Raw genomic sequence first — 27,905 nt, 5'->3', positions numbered from 1 at the left:
GATTCGTTTCCTTCCCTGTCACACTTGTATTTGTCTAGATTCTTGCTTGTTTTCTGGAACTTGTATAAAGACAATCTGTTAAAAGGCAACTTTTTTTTACGTAGGTGTTTGGGCTGGGGAAATTTGCATATATACACGTCACTAAAATAATCGTGAAATTTCTAGAAAATGTTGTAAACAGGATCTGGTTGGCTTAAGTGTTTAAACTATTGACTAGAGGTTTTGTTTACTGGTAGAATAGTTCTTTAAAGAACAGATTCTTTCAGAATGTATTTTGAAATTTGAAAATGTTTAGAATGCTGTGTTTTCATTCTATCCTGTAGCTTGTTGGGAATATTAACGCTTGACACTTGCTGTCTCCTAAATCATTACAAGCTTCTTATCTGGTCAGGCAGCATAGTGGAGAAGTACCGCATATCTCTTTAGAATGTATTACTTTGGTTTGCTAGTTGCTGTTCAGGAATGAAATATTTGTATTAAGATACTGTATTAAGATAAGGCACCATGTGGGAATGAAATGCCTTTGGTTTGCAACCTATTGTAAAATTGCTCTTAATATTAGTGAGTCAGTAAGGTGAAAGACATTTATTTTGCAGAGCTAGTAAAGCAGTTATGTTCAGAGAATGGTAAAAAGGTAGCCAAAAAGGATTGCTTTTTTCTTGGTTTTTTGCCTTAGTTTAAAAGGCTTTCTGTTTTCATTCAACTAAAAAGTTGCTAGATCACTTGATCCTCACAACTAGAACTGGGCCTTAGGCAAAACTGTCATCTTATGCTGGTTTTACTGAACATGATGCTGATTTAGGAGTAAGTCCTGTGTACCAGTTATCTGTTCAGGAATTCCATTTGGGTTCAGACTTCCCTGCCTGAGCTCAGTATTCAAGATAGCAGAGTGTTTTATTGCTCTTCTAGAAATTAGAGCTTCAGCCTATCTTTGGCTGTAGTTTTGCTCAGTCTCCAGAAAATGGAGAGCCATGGCATGCTCTGACAAAAAGCAGGCTTAGTGGGCACATCCTTAACTTGTTTGTAAACAGTCTATATATTGGCAATAATTAAATTTTGAGGACTTGTTGGGACAATGTTGAAACTTTAATGCACAACTCTACATTTCAAAAAAATTCTTTGTGAAACTGTACTTACTGGCAACTGCATTCATATTAAACTTCCGAAGAAACAACATGTTTACAAGCTCTTGCAGGTTCTAGATATAATGATGGCTAGACAGCTTTGGTTGATAGTTTGTTCTCAGCCTTGCTTGTTAGTAGCAATGAACACTATGGCATCGGTTTTTGGAACCTTCTAGCATTTGTGGCAGATGATGGTTGACTTCCATATTTCAGAGGTGTGACGATACGTCGTTTTCATGTGTGTGCTTATGAGTGTCTGTCTGAAAATCTTCTGGGCTATAATACTTTTTTCTGAGGAAATTCTTTTCAGTGACTATAGAATTCTGACATGGGCGTCATGCTGGAGTCTTCATAGTGTCCATTAAGTTATCTTGATATGTATATAAAAGCTCTCTGAAGGTTTTTGCAGCCATGATATGATCTCTGGCTGAAGATATGTAGCCACATCAAGTAAATCAGTCCATAATTTGATCTTTTCTTGATACTTGCCCCACAATGCTGTCAGTGAGCAATATTTTCTTCTGTCATCAGTTGATGAGAAGTTTCTCATCTGTCCAGATGTATGGTGAGGTGAGTTTGCTTAGGGTTGTGCCTCTAATGTAGATCACAGTAGTGTAAGTATATTCTAAAATTCACCAATTGCAGTATACCTAATCAGTTGCAGTAAATGTCATCAGCAGCATGGGCTACTGTATGCCTACTAGTTTTTGAGGTAGGTTGCTGTAAAGGCCAGTTAACTATGATGCCTGTCTTCAAGTTGTGTAGTAGACTGTCCCCAGAAGATTCTTAAAGCTCAGAGGTTGAGTATTTGAGTGACAACTTTTGTTTCCAGGGCGAAGTGAAGCTTTTTTGCATAAATGGTGTTGAATTCAAACGACCGCTCTGAGTGGTTAGTGTAATACAAAGTAAAGAATACATAAGAGCACCTTGCTTTGCTCTGAAAGTGCAAGGTATACTTTTCACCCCTTGGGCTTCTGAAGTGCACAGGAACAGGCAAGCTTACAACAGACAAACCATTGCACTCCTTCCTCCTGTGAGAACCACTCAGAAGAATAGGTGTTGCTTATTGCATAGTAGTTAAACGTTATGGTAAAGATTGTGTAATAGCCTTTCTAAAGATTTGTACTGAGAAGAGGAGACAATCAATCCACATAGGTAGAAGTAGAAAACTGGTGGTTTATTATGTGCAAGATATTTTCATGATACAAACAAAAAAATTACATTAAGTGGGGAAAAACCTCAAGTTCTAAACCTTATTGTAAAAGTAAAGCTTTACGCTAAGTGACCACTGTACATATAGTTAACAAAATTTATCATGTTAGTAGAACTAAGAGTTGAGTTTTATTGTTCCATAATGAATATAGTCTCTTTCATCAGTAAATGTTCAAAGGATGATGTCAGAGTTTCAGCAAAATGAATGAAATATATCTGAGTTCTTAAAGCATATAATACTATTTTTAACTCTTTCAAGGAACTTAGACTTTATTAAGGAATTTAGTTTTTACAGTCTTCATGATTAAAAAAAATCTTGCATTGCACTATGAGTCTTGGTAAGAAATACACTCAACCTTTTTTTTTGCTTTCTATTTGAATGTTCTGAAAATACTTCTCTAATAATCTATTCTGAATTATTGGCTGGTGCTGTTTGACAGACTTGGCTATCTGCTACTGGAAGAAAAGTAATTTTTCTCCAGTGATTTATTTTTTTTTAAAGGAGAGAACTTAAATTTTATGCTTGTTATTTGAGAATCTATTTTAAGAAAGCAACCTGAGTTTAAAACTTATGTTTTTCAGTTCCTCAAATGTTAGCAATGATGGTTGACTTGGAAGAAGATGAAGATTGGGCAAATGCGGATGAGCTTGAAGATGATGATTTTGACAGGTAATTATGAAACTAGTTGTTTCAATATATTATCGAGACTGTGTGGCTGAAGGCAAATTTTAAGTGCAGGATGCAAATGAATGCAGAGCATTACTTTTTCTTTACCCAAATAATTCTTCTAATTTTGTTCCCTCGGTCATGAGCAATATATATGACTGTTTTCAAACAGTTTATATGTAGGTTATTTAGGTACTGTTCAGCAAGTAAGTAGATTCTTTCAGTATTCATGTATTGCTGTAATTTACTTCTACAAGCTGCATGTCCTCTTGTCTGTTGTTTTGCACTGTTTTAACATTTTAAACTTTGTTTTTTCTGTCATTTATGTTACCTAGTTCAGAAGTCAGTGCTTCCTAACCCTTTAAATTAAGGGCTTATCCTGAAGTTAGCTGGAACCGAAGCTGAAGGATACTGACTTGTTTAATCATCTACAACCAATCTCTTCATATTTTTCTGTATCAATGCCCTTGAAGAGGTGGTGTTAAAGAAAAAAGCTGCCTACCTTTGAAAGTACATCGGAATGCATAGTGGAATTCCTTGCTGGATTTCATCTAGCTCACAAATATTAGGATTTTGCTATTATTTTAAAACCCTTTGTGTGGCTAGCAGAAGCCTGTTTTGTTGTGTCTTAGTCAAGAAGGATCTACTAAAGATGTCCAGTCTTTCTGATTTACTTATTCCTGCGTGCTTTGTAGCTTGCTCCAACTTTTCACTAGAATGACAGTGGTTTGTCCTGTTACATCTGCTCTTGTCCAGATACAGTTAGAAAGCAGTAGAAGAAAGCAGAAATATATGTAGGAGATAGCTGTCTCCGTACTTCTGTAAAGATGTTCCTTTACCAGTCTAGACACTTTTTGCCACATCTGGTGTATCCTTCAAAACTCAGATGTAATTAGTGTTTCAAAGCAATTTGTCACAGAATACTCTGAGATCTTCATAGGAAGATAGGCAATAGAAGAGGTGTTGATTTACCACTGAACTGTATAGCAACTTCTACTAGATATCAGGCACGTAAAGACAGTTGCAAAACCAATGCGTGGGAACTTATGGAAGAACCCGTTCAATCTCTGCTTCACTTGGAATACTTTTTTTTGTTCCCCTTGATTATGGAATTGAAAGTAAGCTGTCCTTTCTTCCCCTTCTTGCATGGTAGGGCAGACCCTTTTAACTTGTTTCATTTCCTCAACTTTGAAATTTTGCCATACAGGTAGAACTGTCAGACGCTACTGCATTCAGGTTTGTTGAGTATTTGAATCTTTTTCATTCAGCTAAATTTCAAGGGGAAATAGAATATTAAAGTTCAAATCCTCATCAAGCCTTTCAGGGTGTGGAAGTTTATTCAGATGGCCTGCTTTAGGCAGCTTAACAAGTACTCTGAATCATCCGCTTGAGGCATGCCAATTTCTCTTTATTGTCAGCAGAGTAACTTTGTTCTTCTAAACACAAGTTAGCTGCCTTTTTTTGTTACAAGTTGCAAGGAGAGTGAGCAAAGATCAGAAAACAAGTTATGCTTGGCAACCTTAGTCTAAAGGAGAAACGTAGCTCCTTTGGCTCTTGAAGTAATAGAGCTTGAGGCTTAGACACAAAATACTGGACATCAGCTAGTCTCTGGTGATTGTGTGTGGGGGGTTAGTTTTTTCTTTTAGCAGGTTCATTCATGTTACTATGTGTTTCCCACCACTGAAGTTCACCTTTGTGAAGAGTTGTTCATTAGCTGATGTGCATGCTAACCTCTTCTGGTGCTTGAGTGTTTGTAGCTTCATAAGAAGACTGGAATTTCTGTGCAGTCCAAGAAACAGGCTAATGATCATCAGGCTGTAGCCTAGTTAGGGTGTGTTCGGATCTGACTAAGGGGGATGTGAGTCAGCCTACACAAAAGCAGCAGGGAATATTTCAGCATTTCCATTTTTTTTGTTGCTCTGACTTCATAGAGCAGTGAAATTCTGAAGGAGGAAAAGGTTAATCCAACTTCCTCTTTTCCTGGCAAAAGCCTTGCAAACATTGCAGGGAGGTGTGTGTTCATTTTTCTCAGACTATCTGTATTTCCTCAAACTGGATGTATGAATTAATGGCGGGAGGAAACAGCTCAAAGCACGTAATTTCAGACAAAAGCTGCCATTAACTTCAGTGAATGTGCTCCAATCTAAACCTGTGTGCCCATGCTCTGTTGTCCTCCTGGTGATGTGTCTGTTTATTTGAACATGACTAATCTGAAGAACAAATACAATATTGTCAATACCTTTGCACAAACACCTTTGTTCATGTGAATTTCTAGACTGTTTATGGTTTGTAATGAGACTTGGGGATTCAAGCATAATAGTTTGAAGATCTCTATTTCTGACCCAGCTGACAGATACTTGAAAGAAGAGGAAGATTCATCCCTTTCTGAACCATTACTCAGCTTTTCCATCAGGATGGGTGTCTAGGATGGACTGTAGTAACCTTGAGTTATTACAGTGCTAGTTATACCCAGACCGTACAGTAGTCATCTGTGTCCTGGAAACTTGCTTGCTTTTCTGTAGGGAATAATTCTATTGGGTGGAACAAGTCACTTTACACATATAATGTTTGGCTATTCTCAGTTCTGGAACTGGCTGCAAGTCACAAATTCCTCACCTGGACTGGATGTTTTCTGCCTGAGTCATTGGCAAGAGAACATGCTACTAAAGTACTGGTACTGTAGCCATGCAAGAAAGGTCTTTTCTGTGCCAAAGCTTGAATTCTGCTGGTTCACCTGATTCATAGCAAGTCTGAACTGGTTTATGTTCTCATGACAAAAAGATGATGGCCAGTATTATTGCTTAATTCATTGCAAACTTAGTTTCAGCTTTCTAGGTACATGTAATTGTTGCAAAGTTCAGTCTATACCTTCAGTGCGAGTAAGACCCAAGTTTCTTTGGTATTAGATTTAATCAGTGGGCTACAAACAATGTTTAGATGAGGGGGTAAATAATTATTTTGTGACTGCTGTATGTGTGCTTTTAGGTTTGGGTACGCTTTATTTACTTATGGAGGCTCGTGTGTATTCAGATAGCAAAAGTTTGAAGACTAGAACTGCAGGAAAAGGCACTTCTGTGCCCTGTTGGACTGTTTGTTTTATTGTCAATATCAAACCACTGATATTTCTGTAACTGATATTTAGCAATGCAGTTGCTGGTGAGAGTGCACTGGACAGGATGGCATGTGGCCTTGGAGGAAAACTTGTTTTACCTATGATTAAAGAACACATAATGCAAATGCTCCAGAATCGTAAGTAACTGCATTTTCTTTTTTTTACAATTCTATCCTTTCCAGGAACTTTGATACCTCTTAAATCTTCATGTTTAGCTACTTGATATATTTTTATACACTTCCACTTTTGATTTCAGCAGCAAAAACTGTAAATGCTGTGAACTTGGAAGTTTATACCTCTTCTTAGACTGTGATCTATTAAACTTATATATGGTTACATTACAACATTTTTCTGGAACATGGACAGCTGAACAAAGATGTCAAAAACAAAACAGTACTTTTTTTTAAAACTCACAGTCTTTGAATTAAATATAAATAAGGGAAGACTTCTTTTTTACTTTGGAATATTCTCTCTAAATCCCTATACAGTGCCTCACAGTACCTTAAGTGTGCCTAAACTGCCCCCTGTTATTCTGTAGCTCAATTTTTTTGCTTCCTCAGAAGTGCTGCATTTAAGTGAAATTTTAGTTCCATATATTCTTATCAGTTGCTTTGTATGCTTCTTTTCCTCTGAAAATACCTGTGATGCTTGCTCAGGCATTCATTCAAAAAATATTGTGCATTTGTTGCATATTGTGCTTTCACTTGACCTATGCTTTGAGCCTTTGAAGTAAAAGATAATGCAAAAGTTCTGGATACTTTTCCTGCCTTCATGATTTAAAACTAAGTCCAAAAAAGACTGTTCCCATATTGGATATGGAACATAGGGCTACTCAAGGTACCAGCTGCAGAGTGTGAACACTTAGAAGGTCTGTTTGGAATGAAGTTCTTTTTTGTAAAGAAATTTTTATTAAGGAAATGAATTAACCTGACTCTTTGATTGTTAATAGCTTCAAGGCTAGCAAATGCCTAATTTTGTAGTACCCACAGAAAGGCGTGGAGTCTAATGGCTGTAAGACCTGATTCCTGGAAGGGGAGAGGTCATGCAGTTGATGCCTGATGCTTGCTTTCTGCTAGGTCAGAGCTTTCCATAACCATTAGTACTCTTTGGAAAAGAGAAATGTAATAGATATTGTTTGATTCAGAGGCTCTCACTGGTGGGGATTTGGAAGGAAAGATGAAGACATTTGGATTAAAACATTATCGGTACTCTCAGAAATCAAACTTCCCCTTCTCTTATCTTCACTGCTTTTCTCACAAATGTTTACTGAAATAATAATTTAAAACTTCTGGGTTTGGATTGGTTAGCCAGATGGTCCAAATATGATTGCATTTTATTCTGTAGTATCGTTAACTTCAAGTCTGGAATGCATGCTAATAGTAATACCGTGAGACTAACAAGAGGTGCAGGCTTAACTGGGAATATCCAATGAATTTAAATAGCGTAAAATAAACGGTGTCTTCACTGTACCTTCTTTCAAGATGATATTTCATACTCATCCTGATCAAACAGAAGATTGAGTGTCAGGATTCCAGTGCTCTGAACTGCGGTGGTCTTCATTCCAGGAATTTATTATACATTACTGTCGTGGTTTAACCCCAGCCAGCAACTAAGCACCACGCAGCCGCTCATTCACTCCCCCCCCACCCAGTGGGATGGGGGAGAAAATCGGGAAAAGAAGTAAAACTTGTGGGTTGAGATAAGAACGGTTTAATAGAACAGAAAAGAAGAAACTAATAATAACACTAATAAAATGACAACAATAGTAATGAAAGCATTGGAATGTACAAATGATGCGCAGTGCAATTGCTCACCACCTGCTGATCGACACCCAGTTAGTCCCTGAGCGGCAATTCCCTGCGCCCACTTCCCAGTTCCTATACTGGATGGGACGTCGCATAGTATGGAATACCCTGTTGGCCAGCCTGGGTCAGGTGCCCTGACTGTGTCCTGTGCCAACTTCTTGTGCCCCTCCAGCTTTCTCGCTGACTGGGCATGAGAAGCTGAAAAATCCTTGACTTTAGTCTAAACACTACTGAGCACCAACTGAAAACATCAGTGTTATCAACATTCTTCGCATACTGAACTCAAAACATAGCACCGTACCAGCTACTAGGAAAACAGTTAACTCTAACCCAGCTGAAACCAGGACAATTACCAGCAATAATGAAATCTTGCATCCTTTTGGGAAAGAAGTTCTGTTACATGCCTTTCCCACAGGTTGTTTGATAAACCTCTTTGTTCTTCTGGTTTTCTTTTCTGTAATCCCCGTGGTTTCTAGCACAGAGAGAGATTTTGTAAAAAATAAATAAATAAATAAAATTGGAGTTTTGTATATGTTTCCCATGCCTAAAGAAAAAGGAGAGGGGCATGAAAGATCCATTTCAAGAATACCCACTAGCCTGAGAATAGTCTAATAGGACTTGGAGGTGGGGAAAGCCTTACATCCCTAAATGGAGTGTTACTGTTCTTAAGCAGTCTTGGGGAGACTGCTGAAACGTTTAGTACTGATTATTTATTTGTTTTAAATTTAGATACTGTTTGACTCGCTGGACCTTTTTCCCATCCTGACCTAAAGAAGAAAGTATAGGCTGTTCTGATACCATTTTAAAAAAAAAAAAAAAAAAAAAAAAAAGATGGGGGAGAGGGAAAAAGAAATACTGTCCTGATGTTTCCCTGGTTAGCTTATTTAATTAAAATGCAGTTCCCAGGTGTTAGTACTATGTACATATTTGTGTCAGCAGTTCAGAATTCTTTTTTTTCTAGGTCTGAACTTGGCCTGGATTAGACACTCAAATTTTTGTGCATGTCTGGAATTACGTATGAGGAAAAGTGAAAAGTATTTAACAAATCAAGCAGATGCATCAATTTCCCTTCCTTCTGTTCTTCACTCTTCCTCCTCCCTGCCACCCCCAGAAAGGTGATTTGTCTTTGTGATGCTTTTTAGTTTCCAAAATTAATAACATTTATTTCATTTTTACTTTTCTGTAGCTGACTGGAAATACAGGCATGCTGGCTTGATGGCGCTCTCAGCCATTGGAGAAGGTTGCCACCAACAGATGGAGGGAATTTTAAATGAGATAGTTAATTTCGTTTTGCTATTCCTTCAGGATCCTGTGAGTATAATTCTATTAATTATTTCAAAATGTTTTCATTTGTGCCATCACGACTACTTGTTAACTCTCTGAGGGAAATACTTTTTCAGCATCCAAGAGTAAGATACGCCGCTTGTAATGCTATCGGACAAATGGCAACTGACTTCGCACCTGGTTTTCAAAAGAAATTTCATGAGAAGGCAAGTAGTAGAATAGTACCAAAACAAACAAACAAAAAGTGGTAGAAGATATCCCCTTCAGTAACTTGTTCTTCTGAAAATAAACATATCTTTTTCAGGTGATAGCAGCTCTTCTGCAAACCATGGAGGATCAAGGCAACCAGCGTGTTCAAGCCCATGCAGCTGCAGCACTCATAAACTTCACTGAAGATTGTCCCAAGTCACTGCTTATTCCATATTTGGATAATCTAGTGAAGCATCTTCATTCCACTATGGTGATAAAATTACAAGAGGTATAATATACCGAACAAATTGTTTCATGGAGGGTAACCTTGTCACATGTGCAGAATAAGTATAGCTGAACTAAGACCTCTGAAATAAGCCAGTATACATATCTGCTGATGTTGGTCTAAACTGACAAGAATTAGGATACGTACAAGAGCAGATTTTTACATTTGACATGCTTTTAACTAAGATATGTGCTTTAGAAATGTAACACTTTATTCTTCCTCTTTCCAAGTTGATACAGAAAGGCACTAAGCTAGTTTTGGAGCAAGTTGTGACTTCAATTGCATCAGTTGCAGATACAGCAGAGGAGAAGTTTGTTCCCTACTATGATTTATTTATGCCCTCTTTAAAACACATTGTTGAGAATGCTGTTCAGAAGGAGCTAAGGCTTCTACGAGGAAAGACTATTGAATGCATCAGCCTAATTGGTCTTGCTGTTGGTAAAGAAAAGGTAAGCTTAGATCTTATCTAATGGTCTAAATACTTTAAAATGCCTTTGTGTTTTGCCATGTTAACATTGAATTAATATATTCACACTTGTTAAACATATAGTCATGTTGTTGCTGATTTCTATGCTTGTCTTCCTGTTTTCTGAGGTGACTGTCTTGCTGTTCAGATTCACAAATTCACAATAGAATTTTACAAAAATATTATCACTTAAGTTATTCTTGTCACACTGAACAATGTTGAAGGCAAGCTTTTTTTCTTCGTTTAGTTTTTTTCACCTTAAGAGAAATACTGGAACATCTCATTTAGGCAGTGTCATAATGACAAGTAAAATGTATGTAGTTCAAAGGAAACTTAGAATATTTTTTGTATGTGAATGCCTGAAAAAGTTTAAATGTGCTTGTAATAAAACTTGAAGTTCTTATTTGTCATGAGGCTTGATGTACTTGGCAGGTTGGTGTTTTTTGATAAGTTGGTTAAAACATGTCGCTGTAAAAGTACCAAGAAACAGCTCTGAAGGACTATATAAGAGCCTAAGTGATGTTCTGATAACATGTTCACATTATGGTTTACAGATTTTCATTTTATTGAGTGAAGAAAACAGAAAATTGCATTTCAAAGTAAAATAATGTTATGTACACTGTATGAAAATACTAATAGCCCTCTGCAAAATTACCAGCCCTTTCCTTTGACTTAAAAGGACTGCTAGTAAACTTACATGCAACTAAATATTAAACAGATTTTAAACATAACTGATGTTTAAAAAATTATTCTTGAAGGACTGCTGGAAACATGGGGAGTGAAAAGAGGGTAGGTGTAACATCATTGGGGCATCTGATGTGACCTAAAATGTTATTAGCTCATGAGTAAGTAGCTCATGCTGTCAGCTTTTATCCCAATTCCATAAAGGAGTCAAAATAGTAAGGAGGATATCTGGGAAAGTTAGAATTGTCAGATGTTTTTTGTATTAGTATTTATTTATGTAGTGTTTTATTTAAATAGTTCTCTGCTTTCAAGTATATGAACAGAGGTACAGTGAAGCTTAAGGCAAGAATGATTTGGTGATGCTTCCAGAAAAAGAACTTGTGTTTTCACTTTTATCTGCATTTCAGTCTATTTCTAGCATTAGCTTTAGTCTTGATAGTGTGTTGGACTTAACACCAAACAATTCAAGTGAGCATTTAAATCTCTGAAAAGTACCCTTTAATTTGCCTTTAAAAACATATAGTTTTCCTACATCTAGTTTATGCAGGATGCATCAGATGTAATGCAGCTGTTATTGAAGACACAAACAGACTTCAGTGATCTAGAAGATGATGATCCCCAGGTATGGTAAAATTGTGTCTTTATAGAGCATAGCTTGTTGATTAGTATTAAAAACATTCTTTGTACATGTGACGTTTCTCGCTCCCCCCCCCATGTAATTACACCTGCAGATTAATTGTTCAGCATGTCTTACAAAAATTGAGATTGATTGCCCTAAGATGGCCTTAGAATCTTTCACAGAAGTGTGTTTAGGAAATGAGACTTCCAGGACCTATATTTGCTGAAGAAATTTCAGCGTGTGGGTAATTGTTCTTTGTCTACTGGTACCTACTTTTTTTGGCATTGTATGACCTATTCCCTTGCTGTCACCTTCTTAATAAATGGTTCAACAAGACTTGTTAGACAGCTGTTCTAACGAGTGGAGAGCTGTTTTGACTTGCACATCTGAAAACAAATACCCCTCTGAAAACACAGTACCGCACTCTTTTTTTTTTTTTTTTTTTTGTCTGTTTGCTATTTTCAGGAATATGGCTCAGTAGTATCATTTAAATTCAGAAAGTTATTCACTTCAGAAAAAAATTTACTTTTCAAGACAGTAGTGATTGCATTACAAGTACATCTTATACTGTCACGTTTTTATATGTATAGCAACTTTGATCAGAGGTACTGTCAATGCGTTGTTAAAAATAAAGACTTGGGACAGGTCTTTTGAAGGTTCATTTTTATATGGATTGCATATTGGATGAGTTGTTCTCTTTGAAGTAAGTTTTATGCACTGCTGACAAATTCTTTAAAAAAAGTCCTATTGTATAATGTTCTTCCTCTATGTTTTCCTTTTAAGTACGCATTAAAATAAAATGTGAGACATGAAAATTCTGACTCTCTTCTCTTTTATAGATTTCTTACATGATCTCAGCATGGGCCAGAATGTGTAAAATTCTTGGAAAGGAATTTCAGCAGTACCTTCCTGTTGTCATGGGACCTTTAATGAAGACTGCATCCATTAAACCTGAAGTAGCTCTTTTAGACAGTAGGTTTAAGATAAAGTTTTGCTTGAAAAAATACTGAAATAAATTATTTTGTAGCACTTTTAGATTTTTTTTTTTTTTTCCTCCCTCCTCTGTATAACAGCACAAGATATGGAGAATATGAGTGATGATGATGGTTGGGAGTTTGTAAACCTAGGAGATCAGCAAAGTTTTGGAATTAAAACTGCAGGCCTTGAAGAAAAAGCAACTGCATGCCAGATGCTGGTGAGTAACAGGACAGTTTTGGTGATCTATGTATTGCTGGACAACCGAGTCTGAAGCCAAAATCTGTAATGACAATATTCTTCATAGTGTCAAATGAACTAGTTGTGTTTTTCTTCGCGTGGTAGTGTTAAGTTTGGATTTCAGACACTTCATTGCACGTGACTTATTTGATTTAAAATAGTTTCTTTAGTTTGGAACTTCAATTTTTAAGATGAACAGGTAGTTTTCCTTTGTTAGCAAAACTTCTGAGGAATTGGAGATGTTAAAGAGTAGTTCCGTTTTGCAGATATTGATGTTTCTGAACTTGGTTTGAAAAATACATGCATATACTAAGAGTGAGAACTCATGCTGCTATCAGGGTTTCTTAAAATGCCACAGTGGAGGGGGTAGGTAAATCAATTATTGCATGTTTTTTAAAATAAATTAAAAAAAAAAAAAAAAGTAACAATCTTTCTCACCATTACATGGTTGAAAAATATTAGTATTTTCCCTTAAAGGTGGCATTTCCATGCTTTGTGTTTCAGGTTTGCTATGCAAAAGAGCTAAAAGAAGGATTCGTAGAGTACACAGAGCAAGTTGTAAAGCTGATGGTTCCCTTGTTGAAGTTCTATTTCCATGATGATATCCTATTAATGAATTCTACTGTGAAAATGGAAACTTAGTTTGGAAGCGTCAAAGTCATGCTTACTATTTTCCTAAATGAATTGAAAGTGTTAGTGTTAAAATATTCTGTTGCTTTGTAACAGAATTTTTTTCTGAGAATGTTGTTTTACACACTGTTTTAGGCAGTGTATCCTGTTTTTTCCCCTAGTTTCTTTTTAAATAAGCATGTCTATAATGTTAAAAGCAAACAGTAGAGAAAGTGACGTTTGTGCCAACAAAGAAGAACTTGAATAACTTTTCTGTCATGGCCTGAAACAGGCTTGAATCAACTTTGAAATAGCAAACAGTTTAATTTTTCTATGATCTTAATCTGTCTCTAGTTAAGAAATCAAATGCACTGGACTGTAATAAAAAAGATCAATTTCAGGTAGAAAACTAATAACTTCATTATGGTGGTAGGTTTCTGTTGGCCTTGATAGTTTTATTTCCTTAATAATGAAACGTGTCCGAGTGGCAGCAGCAGAGTCGATGCCCCTCCTTCTTGAATGTGCTAGAGTTCGTGGGCCAGAGTACCTCACGCAGATGTGGCACTTCATGTGTGATGCACTCATCAAAGCCATTGGGACAGAACCAGATTCAGATGTTCTCTCAGAAATAATGCATTCTTTTGCAAAGGTAACTTTATTCCTCACTAATCTTGTGGTGTTACTGTTTGTAGCTTTTTACGGTAGGAAAGGACATGTGTCTGATGTTCATTTAAACTGCTGGAAGAAATGCAAGGCTTCCGCTACATGAATTTTCGTTTGACTGTAAATGTTATAGCTGATTGAAAAACTTAGTTGTACTTTTTTTGCAAGAACCAAAATACCAAAGTATTAACTTAAAATAATTACCAGATTTGTTCATTTTAACCACAAACCACTGAAGCTATGTGCATGAAATGTACAGTGGTACTATGCCTTACTTGTATAATTTGAGCATTGATTACCATGTGAATGTTCTATTAGTATTATTTCTGCTAGTGATCACTTAATGCAGAGCATGTATTAATATTCTCTGTGTGCTTAGATTTCATTGAGACTGCTCATGTAAATTGGAAGCTGAAAAACTGATCATTTTATTTCACTAGTGCATTGAGGTAATGGGAGATGGATGCCTTAACAATGAACACTTTGAAGAACTTGGAGGAATATTGAAAGGAAAACTAGAAGAGCACTTTAAAAATCAAGAATTAAGACAGGGTAAGTTAACACAAATTCCTGTTAACATGTGATAATGGCTGTTCTTGAAAGCAGAATTCCTAATAATTTCTGAACACACACAAAAAAAGCTTAGTTCAGTTTTCTTCAATTTGCATATTTATGTAAGGTAATTGGGCTTTTAAACAACAGGATCCATGAGTTATAATTGTAAGCTCTGGGAAGATGAAGATGGCATCATTTGCAGAAATACTGTAGTTTAATCAAAAGTTGATGGACAGATTTACTTGAAGACAGTGCACGTCTATGGTGTTGTAATTTCTGTGGGCTTTTTCATCAGAAGTCTTTGCAGTTTTCTTAAAGCAATGGTAGTTTCTTATTTCTATGCACTTTTCTTGTCCTTGTGGACAAGCTGGTGTGTTTATTTCTATTTCATGTGCTTCTTTACACATTCTTAAACTGAGCTGTCTCATTACACTTCTTGGTTTTCTGTCAAAGCTCTTTGAGGCTTCTTAAAGACAGAAAATTCCTGTTGCATCTTCAGCTACTGTTTCCTATTTTCTAATTTTGTTTCTTCATCATTTTTTTCCTTTCACAGGCTTCTTAAGCACTTGTAGAAATGTAATGGTTTAATACTTTTTTTTTTTAATTTAGTGAAAAGACAAGATGAAGACTATGATGAACAAGTTGAAGAGTCGTTACAAGATGAAGTAAGTTGGTTTGGGGAGCTTTTCCACTCATAAAGCACCAGGTTGGAAATACATTACACGGATATGCTATGCTACTCAGTTAAAGCGTAGTGCATCCTCAGAATTATTTCTTCCTGGAATAATGTTCTGTTACCATATTCCTTCAAAACTTCTGGTAAGAAATGGGTCACACTACGTGTATGAATTAGCAAATATGAAAGGTTTTGTTGTCCAGTATACTGAAGGAAGAAGTTCAGGATAAAGCTCTTCATTTTCTCCATCCTCTCAAACAGTTCTTGGATGACTTTAAATAGTGTGCTGTCAAATGCTGTATCAGTGATAATCTATGGCCTAGACCTGCTGACTTGCTTTTTCTTTGTGCCTTATGACCTAGGTAGCACTTAACCTTGAGCCTACCTCTGACACTATTTTAGGTCTATTCTTTTTGAGACAGACTCCTGACCTGACGCGCCAGAGGTCTGGGTATCAAAGGAAGACAGCAGGATGAATAGCTGGCATAATGTGCTTGCTTATGAGAGAATACCAAAGTGACTACTTACCTGCTAAGATACCGAAGTGACTTTTTAGTTTGAAGTGGAGGTGACTGTGGAAGAGATACGGTAGTCCTATTAAATCATTATTGGTATGTAGAGAGTAATAAAGAAGAAGTAGTCACTGCTGCTTATTATATGAGACATGAAGGATACTCAGTGAATTTAAGAACTAAGAAATTTTTTTTGCCACACAGTGAAGGTATGAAGCTTGTGAAGTTGAATTGTGAAGCTTGTTTATACAAGTTTAACCTGTATGCAGACTCCAGAATGTATCTTAACAGATCACGCACCCATATTTAAATACTTTCTTAAATAACAATGCAGTTCTTGAGCCCTTTTCCTTTGGCAACATTAGGCCAGCATTCAAAAAGATAGATTTCTGATACCTACATGCGGCTTGGGATCGAAAAATAGCAAACCTCAAGTTCTGAGCCAAGAGCCTGTCCTGATTTTTTTCTCCCTTTCTCATTTGCAATGTTTACTGTTAGTTCTTGTAGACAGTGAGTTAGGTGGTTTGTTATCTTTTTTCTTATGTGTCACTCTCTACTGATAATGAGAGAAAATGCTAGCAAGCAGCAGTTTCAGAAAAGCTGAATCCATACTCTGCAATGGAGTTGCAAGGCATCTTTAAAAATGCTTTACTTTATATTTGACCTTGCTGATTTTTTTTAAAGACTGCAAGGAAGGCTTGTCTGCATTACCCTATGAAAGCAGGAGTGGGACTAGAATGTCACTTGCCATATGGACAGAATTAATATATGGTAATGAGTAAAATTTGGATATACACCTTTCGTCCCAGAATGTGTTTATGTAGCCCTTATCTCAAGGCGGCAGAAATATAAGGGAGTACAGAAGTTGTGAAAGATATTCAAACAGTAGCTTCAGTAAGATATCCAGATACAGCCCTAGCTTAGGCAATAACTAAACTGCTGATTTGATAGAGCGTGGGAGAAGGCATACCCTAAGCAAGTGTTATGCTTTCCCCTGACCATCTCTTATCAGCTATTAGTAAACAGGCAATACCAGGCTAGGTGGACGTCGTGGTGTGCTGCAGCAGTTCTCTACCTGTGTTTTCATTTGCATGTATGTTCCAGAGTTGTTAAGCCTTGACAGTGCAGAAGTTGTCTAACTGGGGATGGTTTAAATATCCAGTTGCGGGAAGCTGCATGTTGCATGAGGAATACTTATTAGTTTCTCACTCGGGACCAGAAACTAGCTGTATTCTGTTTTCCCTGCCTGTTAAAGTATGAACGGATTAAATGAACCATACTGAGTACAACAGAACTTGCTTTAAAACAAAGTTAAATGGTTTTCTCAACACAAATGTGTCCAGGCAACAATTCTTGCTTGCAGATATAACACGAATTCATAGCTGAATCTAAGCAAAGGATCTTTACTTCATCAGAGCAGCTGATGTCATCTATCTTGACTTCTGTAAGGCCTTTGACATGGTCCCACACAACTTCTTTGTCTCTCAGTTGGAGAGATGTGGATTGGATGGATGGACTATTGGGTGGATAAGGAGCTGGCTGGATGGCCATGTCCAAAGCATTGCATTCAGTGGCTTAATGTCCAAATGGAGATCAGTAACAAGGGGTGTCCCTGGGGGGTCTGTACTGGGACCAGTACTGTTCAATATCTTTATTACGAACATAGGTAGTGGGATTGAGTGCACCCTCAGCAAGTTCGCAGGTGACACCAATCTGAGCGGTGCGGTTGGTGTGGTTGAGGGAAGGGATGTCATCCAGAGGGACCTGGACAGGCTTGAGAGGTGGGCCTGTGCGAACCTCAGGAAGTTCAACAAGGTCAAGTGCAAGGTCCTGCACGTGGGTTGTGGCAACCCCTGGTATCAATACAGACTGGGTGATGAATGGATTGAGAGCAGCCCTGTGGAGAAGGACTTGGGGATACTGGTGGATGGAAAAATTGCAGCTAAGCCAGCAATGTGCACTTGCAGCCCAGAAAGTTGGTTGTAACCTGGGCTGCATCAAAAGAAGTGTGGCCAGCAGGTTGAGAGAGGTGATTCTCCCTCTCTACTCTGCTCTGGTGAGACCCCACCTGAGCATCCAGCCCTGGGGTCCCCAGTACAAGCAAGACATGGACCTGTTGGAGCGGGTCCAGAGGAGGGCCACAAAAATGGTCACAGGGCTGGAACACCTCTCCTATGAAGACAGGCTGAGAGAGTTGGGATTGTTCAGCCTGGAGAAGAGAAGGCTCCGGGGAGACCTTATAGCAGCCTTTCAATATATGAAGAGCTTACATGAAATAGACATTTTACCAGGGCCTGTAGTGACAGGACAAGGGGCAACAGTTTTAAACTAAAAATGGGTAGGTTTAGATTGAACATAAGGAAGAATTTTTTTACGATGAGGGGGGTGAGGCACTGGAACAGGTTGCCCAGAGAGGCTGTGGCTGCCCCATCCCTGGCAGTGTTCAAGGCCAGGTTGGATGGGGCTTTGGGCAACCTGGTCTAGTGGAAGGTGTCCCTGCCCATGGCAGCGGGGTTGGAACTAGATGATCTTTAAGTTTCCTTCCAACCCAAACCATTCTATCATTCTATTATCAGACCAAGAGTTGAAAAATAGTGGACTTAAAAAGATTGGGTTTACAAAACCAAATCATTAAACAACTTTATTCCATTAGTTTAGAGACCTTAGCATTTCATGTGACTTCCACTATTTTGAAGATTGTTAGTCTTAATGTGAGTTGTATCTTTTTCCTATCAGGATGACAGCGATGTTTATATTTTGACTAAAGTATCAGACATTTTGCACTCAATATTCAGCAGTTATAAGGAGAAGGTACTGCCGTGGTTTGAAAGGCTACTTCCTCTAATTGTCAACCTAATTGTAAGTACCTTGCTTTCTTTTAATTTGACGCTGATTATTTTTTTCTGATGTGTTAACAGGCCTTCCATGCTGGAATCTTAGAGAACTTGGTAGATAGAATGTAGCAATTACTGTTTTGCAAAATAGAGGCAGTTGAAGGTTTATTCTGGATCAAGTATGAAGTTATTACCCTATGCTTTGTGAACAGCTGCACTGCTGTGACACTTCTGATTTCTGTGTTGCAAGACCCAGGATCATTGACACACAAATATTTTGAGTAATTGAATTTGCCTGGCAGTGTCCGATACTCTCTAAAATGGATTTCAAGAAGAGGGCCAAAAAAAGAGTTGTAGACTAGTGGGGAAAATTGAGACTGAAATAGGTAACAGAGTGTGAAATAGAGGTAAAGGATTTAGCCGAAAATCATTCTTTTAATTAGCTCACATATTCACCTGGATATTGTTTTGTTCGTGGTGTTGCTGAAGTATCGCTACAGAAAATTATGCATTTGTAACATTAAATTTAATCCAGGAAGATTTTAACAAAAATACTAGACCACTGTTACTATGATTGTTCTGTTGATATAATCATTGACTGTACAAAAATTACTAGTTTTAAGGTGGCTTAAATGTTACCTGTTTTTGATGCAGTGTCCACACAGGCCATGGCCAGACAGGCAGTGGGGGCTATGCATTTTTGACGATATTGTAGAGCACTGCAGCCCCTCCTCGTTCAAGTACGCGGAATACTTCCTGAGGCCAATGCTACAGTCAATATGTGACAATAGCCCAGAGGTTAGGCAAGCAGCTGCCTATGGTGTTGGAGTTATGGCACAATTTGGTGGGGACAGCTATCGTCCTTTTTGCACAGGTATGTACATGCATCTGATTAAAAGGATCTGAATGTCTGATTTGGGGCGGGGGGGGATTAAAAATTGCTCACATTTTGGTTAGTGAGGTCTCTTCCCTTTGGCAGTGAAGTAGATTGCCGGTATAACCTGTGTGGCAGACTGGTGATGATTAGTAAAGTACCTGAATTCCTTGGGCCTCTAATGATGTTCTGCTGAGTAGCATTTCTGTTGCAGAACTTACTGCTTAGCAAACTTGATCTACTTTCTTTTTTTTTTAAATATGGTCTGAGATGCACATGTTCATTTCATAAAAAATAGCTTTCTGCACACACCTGTCTCAGTTGCTTTTTATTAATACTGATGTGGTTACATATTAATGCAAAACCCTTAGGATGTCTGGAAAAATTATGTAAGTGACCTGTATTAAGGAGTAGCCTAGAATACAACTAATGTGGCTCTCTGCTTTCCCGTTACATAAAAAGCAGGAACCTGATTTCTGTGCCTGCTTTCTTTCTGAATGTCTCAAGCTTCTCTAAAACTTCATCTTGAATTTAAAGAAGTAATTGTCTGCTGGCACTCTTCTTGCCAGTCAACAAAGTTAATTTTGCACACTAAATAGCATCCCTTATCAGAGGTGGGGTTTTTTTTCCTTTTTTAAGAAAATATTTAGTCAGCTGTTTCAAATAGGTATTTCATGTGACTCTTGAAACGAAATTCAAAATTATGTAAGAAAATAAGAACCCTGTTATAGGGATAAATTAGGGCTTTAACACAAGGAGGTTAGAGGTTGTAATTTTCACTGTTAGTGTAAATGTAACACATGGTGATAATCAAGATGAGGTGTCATTAAAAGGAATAAAAAGCAGGATGGGAAACCTTGCAGTGAAACATTAGGAGCATTAAAATTTAATACTTCCCAAAGGGGGTTTTTTGTGAACTTTTCCATAACGTTTTTCTGTCTTGCCTCAAGGCTGGAGGAGTAGAGACTGAAGTCAAGACAGTTCTGATATTGGAGTTTTGGGGGTCTTTAGCATCTATTGAAGTCTCATCTTTTCATTAGTTAGACTTTACATTGGCCCACTTAAACTTTGTAACAACTTTGATCCTTTTCTTTGTATTTGGACAAATAATCCTTGATTAAACCCAGACACTTGGCTTCTCCTTTGGTTGGATGTTTAGATAAAATGACCTTTCTACTTTACAGCATACAGCTTACTAGCAGGCTCCTCAAAAGTATTTTAAATTCTTCTATAAGTACAGGAAAGAAATTTGTGATTTATTTTAATAGAGGAAGATATGCTGTGATTAGAAACAAAATAAATCCGTGGCATGAGAAGCCTTCTGCCACGTAGGGTTTACTGTCTTCTCTGAAAACATCATGTTTGTGAGCTTTTATTTATAATTTAATTTCTTTACTGATTAATGTATAGCACTGGCATATTGTTCTACTGCAAGTTTGTAGCAGTATGTAAAGACTCGAGACTATTCAGAAAAAGCACATGTATTAACATGAGCGTCTTTGGCAGTCAATTGAAAAAGTACAGGAATATAGGGAGAACTTGTAAATCACACAAGAGCTACATTATGATGAAACAAAAAGAATCAAAAATAGAATTAGTAAAGAGCAAAGAAATAAAATTGAAGGAAAAACTATAACAGATCAAGTAACTTTCTAAATGGGGTTACAAGGTTACAATTTACATGACTGTCAACGTTGCTTCCATTTCTTATGTTGGTGGAAGAAAATCATCAGCTATTTTCTGTGAATACTGTATTAATCAACTGCATGTGTTTCTTCCTAAATCTTAGCAGTGGCCTCAACTTGTGGTGGTGCAAGATGTCAAAGCAGTCAGTCCTTGGAAAAAAAAAAATTATTATTAATAGAAGATGGTCTTTTATAGTCAAAAGGGGTTTTTAGGGATTATCTACCACCACATGTATGTGAGAGTAGATCTGTTTTCTAGACAAGAAGAAAACTTGTCTGCCAAACTGTAGGGAGGAGGCTATGCTGATTCATTTTGATGCCCTCCTAATCTTACGGCTCCAAGGACACACATACCTACAGAGTCATCCATCAATATTAAGCACTATGAGAAAACACAGATGAGATTTAGCTTCAGCAGTCATCAAAACCTGAGGTTTACAGTGCAGACTCAGTTTCCCTGGACATTGTAGGCTTCTATGAAACAAATTCTGCTTTTCAGAAAAGTCCAGCATTGTTATGCTGCATTCAATACACAAGCTAGTGGGTCTGATGACCAATATTTCTGCAGTTCTGTAATGTTTATCAACTCCATAAAAGTATCCTTGTTTAGCTTAGGGTTAATCATGTTTTTCCATAGCTGCTAAATTCTTCAAAAATCCAATTCAGTGAAGTTAATATAGCAGGTGTCATTGTGTAATCCTTAACTGCAAAGCTGCTACTTATTCATCAAAATGAAGTAGTGTGAGATCTCGCTCTTCCTCAGAAATTGGAGTTATTTTGAAGTGTGCTTTTTCTGCACAATTCCACAACCTGTTTTCTGTGCTGATAGAGAATTTCACAGATTTAGCATTACATTTTTAGCAGAACAACACAAGGGCAATTGTTCCTGCATGCATGTAGAGTGCTGTGAAGTCTGCAGGGACACTAGTAACTAAAAACATGACATTAATGTTTGTTTAGAAGTGTGCATGTGGTTACCTGCATGACTATGAAAAAAAAAATATATATAATTGCTATTAACCTAGTAAGAAAATAGGCATTTTTCCTTGATGTTTGATTTTTACAACTTAAATCATGCCAGGTAGATTCACCAGATGAGATTACTCCAATGAGCTTTTCCTAGTGCACCTTTTAGTGGTGGGAGGTGTGTATATGTATGTACAAATATATATATAAAAATGTGTGTGCACACAAGCAATAGACATACAGCAGGCACACACTGTAGACATGCCCTACAGTCCAAATTAATGTGAATGTTACGGTATCAGTGCTTTTCATCATCGTGTGTTTATAGAACCTGTTAGATTTAAAAGATAATGCTTGTTATCTATGTTTTTACTATAAATTACAATGTCTTGTATATTGTAGATTGCATAACTCCAATTGAGAGAGACGAGAAGATTTTTATTTTTCTTTCTTCTGAGCATATAAAGCAAATTCAGACTTTTGCAGTAGCTGTTTTCTTTTGTTTCCTTGCATAGCTTTGTCTGTCTGTTTGTTTTTCATATGATGATTATTGAACAGGGAAGCACCTAGAAGTAGCGGGACATTGGGATGTCTAGATTTTGGTGTTTGGGCCACAAAAAAAGATCCCATTTTTAATACGTGCAGTAGTCTCACGTAGAATTTGTGATGTTAACAAAATGTAACTTGATTGTGCATTTAACTTTATTCTTGTGTTGTTTAACAATTAGAGGCGCTTCCATTGCTGGTGAGAGTCATTCAGTCACCAGATGCCAAAACCAAAGAGAATGTCAATGCAACAGAGAACTGCATTTCAGCTGTAGGAAAGATAATGAAGTTCAAGCCTGACTGTGTAAGTGTTGAAGAAGTCCTGCCACACTGGTTATCGTGGCTTCCGCTTCATGAAGATAAAGAAGAAGCTGTTCATACTTTCAATTATCTGTGTGACTTAATTGAGAGGTAAGGCAAAGTCTTGACATTAATGCAGAAAGTAAGCCTGTTTGCAGGTTCTTTCCTTGCATTCATTTCCCCAGACTGAGAAACTGCCAGGTTAATCTGCATATGCTTTAGAGGAGATAATTTGGAAGGTGAGAACTAAGCCTTCCGCGATGTTACTGCTGTTTTTTTAAACAGTCAGTGTTCTCATCCTAACTAATGTCTGTATGGCTTTAAAAAATTCCTGGCTGTTTTATATGTACATGATGGGGAAGGGATCAGCTGGGAACTTCCACAGAAGATTTCAGGAAAATTTTTGATACTCTGCTTACATACCAGCATTAATAACTGATCAGGTCTTTTTACTTAAGAGCAGCACACAAGCCCTTGCAGCCTTCTTTTCATAACCTTTTAAAGTAGCTTTGCACCTTTTTGCTTTCCAAAAGCTTGAATATCAACAAAGTGAAGTATGAAATAGAGAAATGATACAGACAGATTCATGGTACAGTGCTATCTCCTTTAATGAGTTTGTAATAATAATTTCATTGATTATTGAAAGCATCTTGTCCCGCAGCTTGTTCTTCAGATTTGTGCTCTCTTCCATAGGTCAATGGAGGAAACAAAGATAATTCTTCTAGTGTTGGTGCAAGTTGCACTTCATAATTGAGTGGAAGAATGTCAGCTTCTGAAATGTTATGTAGTAGCCATGTTCTGGCTGACACTGTATTATATCTTAGTAGAAAAACAGAAAGGAAATAACTTAGATTTCCTACAGTCTTTTCTACTATGCGAATACCTTCTATCTATTGGTGTTTTATTACGGCAAGATCTCAAAATGGGTGGTGGCAACTGAGTGCCTAGACTAATAATAGTATAGTTGTGTAGAGACACCATAATAATACTGATATGTATGCATATACACACACATATATAGAAATTGGGAATTACAGTAGTAGCACACTTTTGTACCCAGCTCTGTGCAGGTGGCTCAGCCTTGCTACGTACTTCTCTGGAGCTCTCAGTGCTGCGTTCCAGCAGTGGTAGGTGGCAGAGCTGGAAGTAGATCATGTTTTCCACCCAGATCCCTGGTTGCCAGTACTCCTCTACTCCCAACACTTGGCTGGGAAGGAGCGAGCAGAACGGCTTACTTGCTGTGTCAGTGAGAGTGCTGGTGGTGAAGTCACTGGTGCTCCTGACACCAGTAACGCAACCTCTTCCCCATTGCCGCACTGAGAGAGAGAGGAATAAGCCCTTTTAGGCAGGGTATTTCTGTCATGCTATTTTACAGTTCCATCTGCATGGAACTCAACTGTTCTGTAAAGTTCAGAACTTCTTCCTGATAAAGTGTAGGCTGATTAAAGGATTGGCTGGTTAAATATTAACAGGAGAGGGAACATTCTGTCAGCAGGCATCAAAGCTATGCATACTTATTCAGCTGAGTGAAACTTAGATGTAAATAAGCAGCTTTAGAATAAGATATTTCAAAATCACTCAACTTAATGTAAAATGCTTACATTATTTTTTTTAGTTAAAGATTAATTTATTTGTAATGTATATCTTCATTGTAACAGCAACAACCCAGTTGTCCTCGGTCCAAACAACTCTAACCTTCCCAGAATATTTGGTATAATTGCGGATGGTGAAATTCATGAAGCTATTAAACATGAAGATCCGTGTACCAAGCGGTTGGCTAATGTTGTTCGCCAAGTGCAGGTAAATAAATGCTTGCTTAGGTATAAAGGCAACATTTAGAATTTACTTTCAGAAGTAATCGAACTGTTAAACCAATTTTGACAGCCTTGTCACCTTAGAGAATAATGCTTCAACCAGTGATCTTGGAGATCCTTGGACACTCCTTGAACCATTAATGATAAAACTTGGTGACATTTGCACTTCAGTAAAGTCTGACTCTTTTGATAAACTTCAGAAGCTTATTAATTTAAAAAAAAAAAAAAAAGCTTTAAGATACATGCAGCTAGATAGTTAATGTACTAGCCAGTATTAGTTGTTTGGGGGGGGGGGGGGTTCTGAGCCAGAAATTAAAATCCGGAGAGAAATCTGCCTATCTCTGTATCAGTGAACTGTTCTGTAGGATTTGATCCAACATGTGGTTCCTGTAAAGGGTCCCCAGCACCCTGTGGTAACTTAATAATATAGCAGAGCCTTGGGATCTTTGCTAGAGAATGAGTGCAAACCACAAGTAGTTTTACTACTGCCCTCTTTAATCCAGTGCAAATACAGGCAGCTGTTCAGTGTTTTCCCTACCTTTGGGGAACTGCCTCAAGGTTTGCTTCCTTTAAGCCATAATGAGTATTTACGGTGCTGGGTGATGGGCATGTCCAAGTATTTAAGCTGCAGCTCTCTGCGGTGTTGTAAGTGGTAGTGCTCATAGGGCAGATCTGATCCGGGGCCAGATGTTATCAGGTGGACGTACTTGACAGTTGCAGCACCTGATGATAGAAAGTGTTGTGCCTGGCAAGCATATGGTGTATAAAAATGTGTAGAGGATTTGGAGCAGCAGCTGTTCAATTATTGTCCATTCTACCTGGCATGCTTTGGCAAAATTCAGGCTCAAGAATTTCAGGAATACTTGATTTTGGAAAGTATTCACTTGGATGAGTGTATCAGCCTGTGAGATCCATTATGTCTGGTAGAAAATGACTTGTTAAAACTCTGAAGGCATAAAAAGAGTGAAATCAAGCAAAGTTTCAAAGTGAAAGTGGAATAAGTGCCTGCTCTAGATTCTGGCTGTCAGATATGAATCCTTCTGTTAGTACTTAAAGTCTGGGTGTGGAATTTTATATTAGGGTATGCTAATGCATTTGTTCACTTTACCTTAAGTGCTTAAGGTTAGTTGATTTTTTTTTAATTTATTTTATTAACAATGCAGTGGCATATACACGTAAAGATTAGTTGTGTATAGCAAAGTCTTGTTTTGGCCAGGAACAATAGGAACGTTAACATGGAAACAAGACTTCTGCATTGGTTAAATGATTTACCTTCAGACTGTGGGGGAAAAATCGTAAAGGTGATGTTTTTTCAAAAATATGGTTTTAGCATACTGTTACCAATTGTGTGTCTCTTCACACATAGTACTTTGACTTTAGTAAAGCACTGTAAATTTTTTATACTATGGTAGGAACTTTAAAGGCTGTGTAGTTGCTAACAGTCTGCCTGCTGCTGGTGCTGCTGCTTCCCAGATTCCAGAAAAAATTCTTTTTTTTTTTTTAATGATCTCAGTAAGCTGTTTCTCTGCTAGCATCTGACATGAGCAATGTTATGGTCATAGTTGGAATTAAACAAACTTTTTTTCCTCATGCTTAGGTATTCTTAGGCCAGAAATATTTCAGTGTAGAGTATGAATTTAAATGGGTGTCAGAAATGCTGGAAGAGTGAGCACATTTAATTCTGCAGTATTCCATTATACATTGAGAGTCTAAAATGCCTAATATTATTTAAAACTAAAAACACAAACACAAATTCAACTTGAGGACTCTGTTTTCAAATTCTTTCAAATTCTGTGAATCCATTTTTATTTGATTTTTTTTAAAGTGTGCGAGGAAAGGGCATTATAATAGAGCTGAAAATAAAATACACCAAATACAAATTAAAACAATTTTTTTAACAAGTATACTGCTGTCGCAAAAGGCAATCTAAAGACCTACAGCCAGTCATCTACAATTTTTTCTTTCCCTATCATTGTCCTTCTAAAGAAAGCAGGGTGCCAATTGCTTCCAGCTTCTTTTGATAAGTGAATAAATACTTCTTCCCCACCTTCTTTAATTTTCAGCATTTTCTGGTACCGTTAGAACCGGTCCCTGCTGATGGTGACTTTAAAAGCTAATGTCTCAGCCGAAGGCTGTGGTAAAACAGATGAGGTATATTGAGGGGCAGGAAAGCCTGCTATGTATGTTCTCTCTGGGAAGTAATTTACTATTCCTTTCACTAAAGAGCAATGCTGTGTTTTGGCAGCAGAATTTTGCACATACACACACAGTGTGTGTAGCACGTCATGCTGTAATCACAGTGCGCCCATCCTCTGAATGTGTTATTGGTGCGCTGGTGCCCAAAAGATGCTCTCGTGTTTAGACATGGTTCAGTTTTGCCCAAACGTTGATCTTCTAACTTCAGTGCAAAACGGAGCAAACGTTTTAGGCTATGGTTAACTTAAGGGTGTCAATTGTCATTTGACCCACTTAGTTACAGGGAGTTCCCAGGAGTTTTGATTCAATTACTCTGCTACTATTTAACCAGTAAATAGTTAGCACTGCCTCTCTTTAGCATTTTAGAGCATCTCTAGTTGAACCTGTGTAGGACTGTGTGTAACTGAAGATTTCAGTCTGCTCTCTTTGGCATATATATTACAGGAATAAGCCCAGTGAACATTGAGCTTTGTAAACATACGAAAGTTTAGCATGTGCCTTGGAAGCTTGTCAGCCTGCATAAAGCCAACTTCTCATTTGTTTTCTAGACATCTGGAGGACTGTGGACAGAATGCATATCACAGCTCAATGCAGATCAACAGGCAGCCATACAGGAGCTCCTGAACTCTGCTTGAAGGGCCTTAATTATCATCTGCAAGAAAACTAACTCCAAATAAACGTTTACCCTATTGTTTAGGTTTCTTTTGTTTCTTTTTTGAGTAAAACCAGAACTGTAGTGCGTGTAGGCCATTCTTCTGCAACCTACAGACAGTGGCAGCAGGAAGAAGCATTCTTTCAGAAGGGTGTTAAAATCGGTTTCTCTCCCACAACACAGAAGAAGTTTCCTGTAAACCCTACAATAGCACTGAAGAGTATTTTTCTAACGGTATAAGCCATCCATACGATGGTGAAAGGGAAACAAGTTGAATTTTCTCATTAGACATAATGAATTAAGAAACAGCTTTAAGACCTTCAGCGGTAGATGTACGTTATAACAGATAAACGTTTCTCT

The 27,905-nt window shown here is 37.5% G+C and overlaps 1 protein-coding gene across 1 annotated transcript in view; it reads left to right on the top strand.

Annotated features, from left to right (window-relative positions):
* The window catches only part of IPO5 (importin 5), a 45,032-nt gene extending 17,445 nt beyond the window's left edge, over positions 1–27,587 (top strand). Inside the window, exons 9-26 of the mRNA XM_075045944.1 lie at positions 2,919–3,006; positions 6,146–6,252; positions 9,107–9,231; positions 9,321–9,410; positions 9,509–9,682; positions 9,910–10,128; positions 11,368–11,451; positions 12,288–12,420; positions 12,522–12,643; positions 13,168–13,264; positions 13,749–13,921; positions 14,376–14,487; positions 15,100–15,155; positions 18,415–18,537; positions 19,167–19,386; positions 22,766–22,994; positions 24,542–24,683; positions 27,442–27,587. Coding sequence (XP_074902045.1) covers positions 2,919–3,006; positions 6,146–6,252; positions 9,107–9,231; positions 9,321–9,410; positions 9,509–9,682; positions 9,910–10,128; positions 11,368–11,451; positions 12,288–12,420; positions 12,522–12,643; positions 13,168–13,264; positions 13,749–13,921; positions 14,376–14,487; positions 15,100–15,155; positions 18,415–18,537; positions 19,167–19,386; positions 22,766–22,994; positions 24,542–24,683; positions 27,442–27,528 — 2,381 coding nt within the window. The 3' untranslated portion in view covers positions 27,529–27,587. The remainder of the gene's footprint in view (positions 1–2,918; positions 3,007–6,145; positions 6,253–9,106; positions 9,232–9,320; positions 9,411–9,508; positions 9,683–9,909; positions 10,129–11,367; positions 11,452–12,287; positions 12,421–12,521; positions 12,644–13,167; positions 13,265–13,748; positions 13,922–14,375; positions 14,488–15,099; positions 15,156–18,414; positions 18,538–19,166; positions 19,387–22,765; positions 22,995–24,541; positions 24,684–27,441) is intronic.
* The last annotated feature ends 318 nt before the right edge of the window (positions 27,588–27,905 follow it).

This window comes from Buteo buteo, chromosome 14 (assembly GCF_964188355.1).
Source record: "Buteo buteo chromosome 14, bButBut1.hap1.1, whole genome shotgun sequence".
NCBI lineage: Eukaryota > Metazoa > Chordata > Aves > Accipitriformes > Accipitridae > Buteo > Buteo buteo.
This window is presented reverse-complemented; position numbering and strand designations above follow the sequence as displayed.